The following is a 12,572-nucleotide window of genomic DNA, read 5'->3' as shown; positions in this document are numbered from 1 at the left end:
CATTGCAACCACTCCTTTTCATACAGATACACACAAGAATATGCTAGATTATTTGACAGTTCTAGATTGACTTGGCGTAAGTGGATTTTGACGTACGCCCGAGTGCACCGTACGATGCTCTGGAATCACGTCCAGTGTTGGTCAGTCTTGAACTCTGTGCTACCAGGATAGTCACTTACATCCAGCAACAATGAATATCACAAATGGGCTAGGAAATGGATGGATGGATGGGTGGATGGATAGTCCATTTTTGTCTTAGTACCAAGCTGGGTAAAAACATTGCCAATCTAGAGAATCCTCTGTGATTTGAAAGTTATAATTGGAAAGTTAGGCAGCATACCAGTTTCACTTTTAAACTTCTAGTCATTCCTCTACAGTGACATTATTGCTACATGCAGCAGTTCTGTTGATACAATATGTTGTGAACTGATGAGCTGTTATCAGGGTGACCTTTACCCACTAAGATACAAGAACAAGGTATCGATACACATTTTACAAGCTTATTTAACTGGTCCACACTACCAGTGCAAATTTGTAACTTTATTTTCTAAGACCGAGAGGCAAAATTTGCTCCAACTGTTAATTACTGAATTGTTTAAAATGCAGCTTGATTTTCACATAATTATGTTTCACTGATTCCATATGGCAACTTACCACGACTACCACCAGAAACAAAACGGCACATTCTTTTCAACACATGCACTTAACACTTGTCTACTGCGCTATGTCTTGTTTTAGATTGCGTGAAACAAAAGCTTTAAGATATTTCCCCAGACACTCAGCTTCACAGATGTCCTTCAAAAAACCCATCCCCAGGATTCTCCGCTTTATACATCACATCTTACTAAAGAGAGCTGAATGATGTTTTTTGTCAGTGGGTTTTTACAAGCCACTCACATAAAAAAAATAAAACGCAGCATTCCTTCTTTCTTCCCTTATTGCTCCCTCCCTGCTCTTATTATTTCTTTCCTCCAAGCTGCATGCATTTAGATGGAGTATTTTTTGTAGCACAATGTATTTCTAATGACACAGTTGGTTAATGATATTCTTGGTTAATAAAATACACTTGAAAAATATTCCTTTCTTTTTGGACTGGAATTAACACAACACGGCAGCAGCAGATTCAAACAAAATAAAAAGTATCTTGAATTAACTTTATTTTCCTTTCCCTTCAATTTATGATGTAAGATGATAAAGGTCTACTCTATCAAGTTCACCCAACAGGTTAAAGTGCTCCTTTCTGCTGAACTCTATTGTTTTTTTTCCCTCCCCATAATAAAACAAGTCTCAGCAAGCGTAACAAAGATAAAAAAAAATTGCCCCCGGCAAATTCTTAGGCCTTACCTGCAAATGGCACTGGGGCATCTTTATCCAGCGCAACAAGGGGAGGGTCAAGTAGAACGGTGTCATTGTTTTCAGTTATCACGCCATGGTAGGACGTCTCAATCCAAGGCTTGTGTTTGTTTACTGCAACAAAGAGAAAATGGGTCATCCGTGAGTACCTCTTCATTTAAAAAGATCTATTACAGCAGTTTAAATGACTGAGAATTAAGAATTAAGATAAGTATGAGAAAAGGGAACCCGAAGAATATGTTAAATATCTGGTAAGCTCAACAAATCAATACATGAAGAAAGAAATACAGCTAGACTTCTCCTTGGAAGGCTAGATTGTCAAAGAAAAGCTCAAATATTTTGGCCACATAATGAGAACATACGAGATATGGAGAAGAATCTCATATTGGGGAAAACTGAAGGCAAAAATAGAAAAAGAGGACGACAGAGAAGAAGAATAGACAGTGTTACTGAGACAATGCATATGAACTTAAAGGAGTTCAGAGAAGCAGTTTCAAACAGAAGGACTTGTAGTGCTGAAGTCCATCAGATTATGAAGAGTCACATTCAACTAAACTATTAAAGAACAATAAAGCTCAAGGGGTGGTTTACTCAGCATCTTTACTCTGCTGTCCTCCTCATTTTCCTCAGAGGACTACTGGCTACACACAAAAAGATCAATAAGATCTCAGTTGCAGATGAAACCCTGTACTGAACTCAAGCCAATATGCTTGAAAAGTTAGGGGGACGCTCAACTGGCAGGTGGACCACAGTAAGCAAGAGTGATGCACCCATTTTGTTTACTTTTGCAAATAAAATTAATATTGATATTTTTCTTCATCATTTCAAATTTGATACTTACTCTGGATTTTGTTATTTCTTAAAATATAGAGCTGTCTAAACTTTTGGACTTTATTTCTGGTGGGAACTAGTGGAAGACCATCCAGTTTGAGCTATAATGAAATGAATCTGTTAGGCTCTTCATGCCTGCATAGGTTGAAAATGCAATCAGACTTTTAAAAGTTTAAAACTCTCATAACAATATAAACCCAAGCCAGGGAGCAACCCCTGGTTGTAACATAACAGCACATCTTTGTAAATATGGTGTGACAGCTGGTGTACTCATGGGGAGAACATACGCACAACCCGCAGACAGACACAGGGACTTGAACCTCACAGAGATCCACATACCCAAATGACATACTGGGAACTGTAGTACCATTGGGCAACCCTGCTGGGTTCCATGGGTGCCTTCAGGAGGAACTTCAGTGAAAGGCTATCCCTACTTGAAGGAGCTTCCCAACTGACCTGGAGGTGCTACCTTTCTGCAATGCTTTGGCACCAGAGGTACTCTCGGGTCCAGCATAAAAGGCGCCTCCTCATCTCACTCGGTTGAGTCAGAATCAGGAAGATGATGACAACATTTTGTGGAGGAAATTTGGAAGAAAGAAGAAGAGGAAGGATGGATTTGTGACTGACATATTGTCTATTGAAGGTTTAAAGTACAAATAAAAGGACATTTGAACCTATGTCTGGTGTTTAGTGTAGTTGGGTCAAAGGTTTGGAGTCCTAAGACAACTCCTACTGGCCACAACCTACATTCAGTTTTCAGTCAAATATTACACAAATTTTTGGCTACAATTTAAACCCATTAACACATTACTATGAGGAGAATGGCGTTCAAATTGAGTAGAGTCAAAAAAATCACAGCAGAATTCAACGAGTTGCTCCCGTTGTGACATGACCTCCATCAAAATCAAGCCAGAAATTGACTTCACAGATTGGCATAATGTTTAGAATTGTTCAGAAATTTGTGAAAGAAGAGCTGACATTGTTTCCTTACAAAATGACAGCCATACACACAGTAAATCAATGTTTCACCGAGTGCAGAGTGCATTTTATTTAAAAGCACCGCCAAGTTATTACTTCTTGGTCTGATTTGATCTCATTAGGTATTCTTGACCAATAATACAAAAAGTCACAACCTGAAACTCACTCCATAAGTCCATCACTCCATGGATTCTTTGAACATGGCTTATGGGGACCCAAGCTAGCATTACAGTTTATTGCAGGGTATAGTTTCACATACCAGGCCGATATACAGCCTCCCCTTCCCTTTCTTGAGAAAGAGCACGAGGGGAATGACATTGACCCCAAAAATCTTACACGTGTATAATGGAAGCATTCAGGCATTAGCATTGTGACATTTTTCCATGTGGCAGTCTTTAATACAGAACGTGCAGAAACAGATAATGGCAGATCACTGCTTATGATCACAAATTTGAAACTGGTGTTAGGAATTACAGACAGCCTAATAAGAAATGTGCAAAAACTGAGAAAAAAAAAATGAAAACGATGTCTATAAATATTTCACATCTATAAACACTACACCCCACCAGCTTAGGAAAATCATAATTTTTCCTGTTCCATTAAAGGTAACGGAGCATAAAATAAGAGACGGCATGAGCACAGAGAGAAGTGCAAATATTGGACCTTGCAGGGGCTGTGGCCAGTGGTTCCGTAATGATGTGCACAGATTGCATCAGCGCCGTGTGACTTCCAAGGCTTCAGAGCTCTGTAATTGTCTGCCGTATTAAAACAACAAGCCAATCTCTCACTCCTCCCTATGGACTTCTTCCTTGGCGAACGCCTGGCACTTCTGCCACCAAGATAAAAACTTAATTAAAAGGTGCCGCTCTAATGCTGTCATTACTCAGGGGTGACTTAATCTGGGGGAGGCAACTTCAAAAAAAAAAGAAAGAAAGGCGTTGGCACTATTGTGAGACGTTGTCTTCAGCAAGTTGTGAAAGAGTGGACACTAAAAATAGAAGAGAGAGAAACATAGTACAGAAGGAAGAATGGAAGAAAAACATCTGCACATCCCTCCATGCAGTCATTTACTGAAGCGGCTTAATCCATTTCAGGATCACTTTCAAAGCAGGATAGGTGCCAATGCTGCGCCTCTTGTCTCTCCGTGTAAACTTTGGCGCCCAGCCACTCTGAAGTGCAAAATGATACATGCAGCATGAAAATGGGAGCCTGCAGGCATAAAGGTGTTAAGTGAACCAAATGTGAGCATTCAGCAAATATGTTGGTTTAAAGGTACACTAATTTGAAATTAACTTTGGCGATCTGGGCTCATTAAACTCTTTGAAATGAAATCACTGCTAATTCAATTTTATTTTTATTCAATTTAGTTTTGTATAGCGCTTTTCATCGAGTGCCAGCTCAGAATGCTGTAACAAGTTCACAGGGAAAATAGAATTATAACATTTACAGATTATTAATTACATACTGAATACACATAAAGACACAGATTTGTTTAAATACTCTGCAAGACAGTACAGTAAACTGATTAACTAATTTGGATCCTAACAATATCAGCCCCTTTAATATATTTGTTGGTCTATGGCCAGTTGACTTTGCAAAAGAGGAGAATAAACCAGTCAACCATTTTCAAAGATGCTCTGCTCAGCTTATTCCAGCTGCATTAACCCAGAAAGGTTCAAAATAAGCAATCCGTTCCAACATCCTTCCATTTAGTAAACCCGCATGTCTAAGTTTACGGCCGTGGGCTGCCTACACCAAAGATGAATTCTGAAACTAGAAGCTGTAGGTATCAGACATAACCTATAAAAGCGGATCCCAAATTGGCAGGAGACAAAGGCTACAGATAAGAGGGCAATGGAGTGAGGTCATCATTGGAGTCCCTCAGTGGTCTATCATTGGACCGTTACTTATTCTGATTTATTTTACTGACGTTAGTAGCTAGTAGACTTGTGAATTTCATAGATGATACTAAATTTGGAGAAATGGTAAACACTGAGGAGGCAGCAAAAACAATTCAAGAACAAGGTTCATAACTGGGCGAACACTTGGAAAATATAGTTTAATGTAGAAAAGTGCAAAGTGCTACACATGGGTAAAAGAAATGTCAATTACAAATACAAGATGAGAGAACACTGTGCTAAAGGAAGCATCCTCTGAAAAGGATTTAGGGGTTAATGTTGACACAACATTTTTATCATCTAAGCAATATGCAAAAGCTATTAAAAATGCAAGTAAAATGTTAGATTATGTTGTAAAAAATCAGGGATGATATGCTTAGACTATATAATGCACAAGTGAGACCACATCTGGAGCATTCTGTGCAGTTCTGATCACCACACTATAAGCAAGTCGTAGCAGCACTTGAAGTTGTGCAGAGAAGAGCAACCAGGTCCATCCTGGGACTTAAGGACATGTCCTACTCTCACATACTCCAAGAATGAAACCTGTTTAGTCTAGGGCTGAGGAGACTGAGAGGAGACCTCATCCAGGTCTTGAAATTTCTCAAAGCATTGAAAAAGCATTTGTTCAACTAAACAGCAGATTAACATACTCGAGGACTTCAGTGGAAACTTTAGGACTGAAGCCAGGAAGCACATCTTTATGCAAAGAGTTGTGGGACTCTGGAACAAACTATGAAGACATGTAGATGAAGCAGAAGCTTCGACAACCTTTAAGAAGAATCTGGATGAGATATTGGGACCGCTTAGCTATCATCTAAACAAATGGGCTTGACGGACTGAAAGGTTTCCTCTCGCTTGTCAGATTTCTTATGTTCTTATTGTTAGCGACCTAGCTGGATTAAGCGTGTGTCAGCTGTCTTCCTTAGATAGGATAGCACTCCATCATAAGGCATACTTAGTCTTACAATGGCACTTCAGAGTGAAAAACTAATCTAAACTGCTTGTGTAAGTGTTGGAGGGGAAACCATTGCACTCTATATGCACACACAGGATGAACATGCAAACTCCACACAGACAGGGATCAGTCTACGATTTGACTTCATAGCCATTAAGCAGAAGCACTATCCATAGTGCTGCTTTCAGTTAAAACAAAAAAGACAAAATTTGTTAAAATTAGGCTTATATTGTCAACATGCCAATGACTCATATGACTAAAAATGCTTCACCCACAACAGTTACTTTGAGTGCTTCTTCTGTCAATTAGCCTTTAATCTGAGTGGCTTTCAGGATGGGACCTCATCTGTCTGGCCCTGCAGTTGTTTAAAATAGAAGAATGATACCACTTTAAAAAGGGCTTAAGTGAGCTCTCACAGTTTTAGCACCCTCTACAGGAGTGCAATTGTGGTATAGCGGGTCCACAGCTGAAATTGAAAAGGCCATCTTTAAATAGATAATCGGCGCACTCGCGGCCTAAAGAGGGGGCTTTGTAGGGTGGCCGGAGCGGTTCCTGGGCACATCTGTGATTGAAGCCGGGAGCTGTTAATCGCCACACCTGATCCACGTCCCCTTAATATATAATAGAAAGCCAGAGGCGGATAGGGGGGTGAGAAAAAAGGAAAGAACGGGAACGGAGGTTAAGGGAGAAGAAGGTGGCAGGAAGGAAGTGCATCAGTGAGTGGGAGTGCGAGCGAGAGCAGGCTCAATGAAGGTTGAATGAAGCTGGTAGGAGAGCCCTGGAGGAGTGTTTGGCCAACTGTCACGGGGGCAGATTGAAGCAGTCGCTCCAGCTGACCAGCTTGGAAGAGTTGGAGTGACAGGCCGAGGAGATGACTTGCCGTTGAAGGGAGCGGCAGTCAAGGAGACTTTGGGCGTGTTGAGCCCCAGCGTGAGCGCCCTGTTCGCTGGGGAAGGAACCCAAGTCTCGGTCTGGCTGCAGCCTTCCGTAGCCGGGGCTCGGAAGGCTACCAGACCAGAATAGGAAGGAGCTGCATTTGCTGGTAGGACGACTCCCGGTAGAAAGAAGAAAGCACCGGAGTTTTAAGACAAGACTTCTTCCAGCCATGTTTTTAATCTCGGTTTAAAAAGGATTTATTTATTGGATTTTAACCTCCACAGTTCATCTGTTTTAATGGATTAATTATTTAAGAACAATTTGAGACACTGCACATGGTTATTTGGACACTGTTTTTAGTTTTGTTTTTAAATAAAAGAACTCTGCACTTTTGCACCATCCTCTTGCTTCGTTGTTGATGTCTTCACTGTCTAGCTCATCGGTGACATTATTGACAGTGTCGGGTTCGAGAGCTCTCCAGAAGCCAGATGGGAACATGGAGCAGAACCGGCATCATCACAGCAATCCATGGCTCAAGTGTCTGAGTGGAAATCACAGGCCACCTCATCACATGACTCTGGCATTGTGAGGATGGACGTGGGTGCCTATTTGATTGTGCCCTGTGATGGACTGGTACTGCATCGAAAGCTGGTTATTGAGCTCAGTGTTTCCAGGCTAGCCTCCATCCCTTTGATCCTGCTATGGAAAATTTTGGTGAAAAATAAATGGAGAGTGTCACTGAAAGGATATGTAAAGCTAACTGATGGCTGTGCTCTGTAATAAGAGTTACCAGGGGTGTAGCAAAGAATTCTGGGCCCTATATATATAATACATATTTTACCACCACTACGACACCCAAGGAGGGACCACTGAAAGCTCTCTATCTTCTTATCTGAAAGCCTCCAGTCGGGGGAGTTCAGACCACAGACCTCCTAATGGGTTTTTATGGCCAAGCTCTTATCTCCGTTAGCTACTTCAGAAAATCCCATTAATAAGAATGTGGCCTCGGCTTTAATCATAAGCATGTGCATCATCATCACTGCCACCGTGCATGCTTGAGCAGTCATACCATTTTCAAGTTGATTTTAATCATTTCAGTGATTTAGGAATATGTAAAATGAAATAAAACACAATTCATCCTAATGACCACTGTGACAGTTTTGGAAATTACTGATGGCTTTTGCAATGAGATCATCTCATAAAGACACAGAGACATCTGGATTTTCCTCTTTGTTTTGTGTCTTACCAGGCTGGAAGTAAGCTTAGAAACAAGAAATTCCTGCAGAGCACATGAGTGAAATTACACCGTGCAAAGTCTTATTGACAAACCCAGAGCAGCTGGCGAGTAAGCCCTTCACCCTGCTGTTCTGACAGCAAATGCGTGTATTATGTGGACAGGGGGATTGAGTCTCTTCAGGGCACCAGCTGTGTAGCAGGATGCCCCCTCAGAGCCTTTCTGTTTGACTGGGCAGAGCTGCCAGTCACATCTGCTTTGCAGGGGACAAAGGAAGAGAAATAAGATGATGCAAAATATGACTCAAAAATAAAGAAAAACAGCTTAGAAGGTTAAACAGTTGTTTAGTTAGCAGATACCTTTATTCAAGGTGATGTACAAGGCAAGTTAGAATATAAGAATAACTAGAACGTGTAAGCACCAAAAGCAGCAGAGAACAAGACAAAAACTGAGCAAGAGGGAATAGTACTACTACTACTACTACAGTACATAATTATACATGCAAACAGACTAAGGTAAACATCAATATCCTAAACTCTTTGTTAGTACAGCAACAGCTGTCCTTTTGAAGAGAAACAAACAGTTTCAAAAATTTTAATGAAAAGGTGTGTTTTCAAAAGACATCTAAACATAAATACTTATGTTTTAGAGAACCGTTGACAAACAAAAAGAGAAAAGTGGAAGAAAATGAGATAGAATCACTACGTACTTGAGCCAGAGCCAACATGATTCTGGCGTCAGCCTTGTGTGGATGAACGTGGGTGCCTAGTTGAATGTGATGGGCAGGTGCCACATCTAAAGCTGGTTAATGAGCTCAGTGCTGCCAGGCTAGCCTCCATCACCTTGGTCCTGCTATGGAAAATTGTGGTGAAAAACAAATGGATAATGTGACAGAGTGCTAGTCTGTCGAGGTGGTGACAGAGTAAAACAGGAACCAGTCTAAATGGTCCATAATTTATTAGGAAGCACTTTCCAAGTCTTGAGAATGTGGTCAGAGGAACCCACAAGGTGGGTGGAAAACTACTAGATGACTGTGTGTTCCCAAAGTTCTCAGAGTGCACCTGAGGTAATGGTGCACACTGGACTAATCAGAAGATTATGAGGATGGTTGGAAGGCCACGCCGTTAGTTGTCACAGGATGCCTTCTTAAAACAAATCAAGCCCTATGCCCAGGTATATGGGACTGGAATGAACAATAAAGACAATGTCACTACCGAGTTGTGGGGAATTTCAGACTTGCCCACCACAGCTGATGATCTTGTTGCAGGTCCTTGTCAATGTAAATGTCTGATAATCTCTAGCTATGTCGTATTTAGCAATTATGTGCCAATCTTCTAGCATGGTAATCCATCCATCCATTTTCCAACCCGCTGAATCCGAACACAGGGTCACGAGGGTCTGCTGGAGCCAATCCCAGCCAACACAGGGCACAAGGCAGGAACCAATCCCAATAGTGTTCTGTCAGACTGACCCTGTGCTGTACCAAGGCTTAAAACTATGGCGAGGTCAGCCACAATCTCTGCCCTTGTTTCTTCTTTTTTTCCCCATTCCGTTGCAGTATGTAAAACACGAGACGTCAGACAGATGAGCTTCTCTTCTGTTTGTGTGGTCCAAAACACCCACGTTCTTTACTGTTCATCGCTGTATCATATAAAATGTACTTCAAGATGAGCAATCTGATAAACACACTGCCTACCCCTATGACTGAAGACAAACTCAAACCTGTCACAGATAAGTTGGATTGAGTCCCTGGGCATGTCACATTATGTGACTGGTTACATGGGAGTACACCACCAAATTCCTCCAATTCTCTAAGATTATGTAAATAATGGGTATGACTAAAAATTGCTGGAAATATTCTGTAATGTGATATAACCTTAAGGAACACCCGCCTTTTAAATAAATAATGCAGATCAGCACTACAAGGAAACAAGAAGCCAGCAGGGGGAGCTCTAGGACATAGACCTCAGCATTTCCAAAGGGTGTTCCTAATCCCCAAAGCGCTTCAAAAGTGGGGTCTACAGGACAACAGCTCAGTGGTGTAGAGTCACTAGGTGAGGTTGTGTGGTGTGTCTTTCAGGTGAGTGGGAGTTTCAATTTTTTTAAGACATTATATTTTATGAGAGGAAAAAACGGACCAACCACCCCATCTGGAAAAAATAAATATAAAAAATGTCTGTGCAGTGAGGCAGAGAGACAGCAAGTTTTTTTTATTTTCGGCATTTGGTGTTCTATCATTATGTATCCCTTCATTGTGTTCATACTTGAAGAATAAATGTTCTTTTTTTTGTCCAAATGTTTGCTTTATTATTTAGCTCCAGGCAAAATGAAGCCCCTTCCACTATAGATATACCTAAGAATATCACAGTATGTATAACTGACATATGGGATCAATCTTACAAAAGATAAGCAAAACAGAATCCTAAATGTATCATTATGTGCATGTTTTTTACCCTGTGCAGACGGAGACAACGTCAAAGCAAATAGCTGCCCAGATGTGCTCTTTGGGATTTATGCTGTTGAGACAGAGCCATCTTGCTGCCCTGACCAGTTCAGGATGCCTCTCTAAACTTCAGCAGATGGTCACTAGAAAACATTCAGGGAGTGAGCAGCATGGATCAGACCATTACTCTTCCTGCCAAGGCTGCCCGTCAGGATTTTCTTTTGGTGATAAACACTCCAGTCTGCATGCAAATGAAGAAGTGATTGAGTGCATCTTGAACTGGGCCAGGCAGCAAGAAAATTGCCTGTATACTGTACAAATCCAGGCATCAGGCCGGGTGATGTGTGTAAGGCGCCATATAAATAAAGAAGGCAAGAATCAGTTTCTTAATAGACATGAGTGTGGATATGGAAATAATAAGGGAAATATGATACTCCTAACTGTCAAATCCTGTGATGGTAGCAAAATGCTACCATTAACAGGAAATAAACTGCAGCTAGCTTGGGTAGGCAGTGCTGGCACAGTAAGTGTGGGGCCATCTGACCTGCAGGACACAAAACATGGTGGCTGCTTACTCAGTTCCGACTGTCCCAATTGTACGGTTCAAATGAAAGGGAATGGCAACACATTCAGTTAACGTTAATCAGCAATAACATTCTTATGGACAAATAAATCTGTGCTAATGACTTTTTAAAATCACTTCACTTTCCTTATTATCATTATTAATATTATAACTTCATTTTCCATTCTTCATTAAAAGCACTAAATGCTCACAGACACAGCTTTCCGCACAATGCAGTGCTGGGACTCATTAGTATTTGTGAGAGTTTCCTTTTTTTTATTTTAATAATCTCAGTAATCTACAGTAGTGCTCGGCACATTATTATTTTATTCACAGAATTCTAATTTAATCATGTGGCTCATTGCTTTTGTTGTAAAAAATCTGTTGTGATTCAGGTTGCACTTTCTGTATAAGCCAAATAAGCATTATGGAAGTCACGCATGGGCAAATCCATGAGATTCGCAGAACTCGGGCCAACCTGTCACACTAACTTCTATATTCAGTTAGCTTTATTAGCTCATTTCTCAGTCTACTAATTATTTCTGTTATTAAAAAAATTGCAACAGTGCAGATGTCTAGCAAGTATTAAACTGATGCTGTAACGACCACAGAACATTATACACAGGCTAACCTCTTGAGATAAGCACACTTCTATATAAAAGTTACAACATATCCTTCTGTAACCACTTGACATAACACGCAACGTTCTGCAGTTGTCTGCTTAAAAAAGCATTGGGCCTATGTGTTTAAAGACAATATTAACCATGTCATCCTATTCAATTCATGCATTTATTCATTCATTCATCCAATTCACTGGGGTTAAGATGGGAAATAACCATTACTGTGGGCACATTTAGTTTATTAGTTAACTTAACCAGAATATCTTGAAATGTAAGTAGAAGACTGGAGTAACTACAGAAAAACTGGCTCAGACACAGGAGAACATGCACATTTCACACATGTAGTGCACAGGTTCTGAACACAAACCCCTTCAACTATAATGGACCATACCCCCCTTATAATCATGGCAACCAAGGCAGTTTAGGAGCCCAGAACTATGGCATAACTGCTGTGAGGGAGTGCCGACCATATATTCCGGCCAGCACCTCCAAGCCGCCAGATGGAGCCATCCTTGCAGCATGGAGATGCCCCGAATGCCAGCAGGGAATCATGGACCTTGGAGTTTTTCTTTACAGCCCTGCTGGATACCATGGGGGCTGCCAGGAGTCACTGCAGGGAGGCCCAGGGATTTATGCTTTCCGTATAGCACGGAAGTATTTCAAAGTCACGGGAACGGAAAAAATGATATACTTCCGGGCTGAAGAAAAGGAGAAGTTTTTACCTGACCCGGAACTGATAGAAAGTCTCATGGACTGAGGGACAGAACCACTTCTGGGTCAAGGACTATAAAAGGATTGTGGGAAATCCCAGACGTTGAG

At 41.0% G+C, this 12,572-nt stretch overlaps 1 protein-coding gene across 1 annotated transcript in view; it reads right to left on the bottom strand.

Annotated features, from left to right (window-relative positions):
* Window positions 1–12,572, bottom strand: part of LOC114646274 (calsyntenin-2-like) — a 791,236-nt gene that overhangs the window by 521,453 nt on the left and 257,211 nt on the right. The window contains exon 2 of the mRNA XM_028794392.2: window positions 1,345–1,467. Within this exon, the coding sequence (XP_028650225.1) occupies window positions 1,345–1,467 (123 nt within the window). The remainder of the gene's footprint in view (window positions 1–1,344; window positions 1,468–12,572) is intronic.

Source organism: Erpetoichthys calabaricus, chromosome 2 (genome assembly GCF_900747795.2).
Source record: "Erpetoichthys calabaricus chromosome 2, fErpCal1.3, whole genome shotgun sequence".
Classification (NCBI taxonomy): Eukaryota; Metazoa; Chordata; class Cladistia; order Polypteriformes; family Polypteridae; genus Erpetoichthys; species Erpetoichthys calabaricus.
Note: the sequence above shows the minus strand (reverse complement) of the source record. Positions and strands in the feature narration are given on the sequence as shown.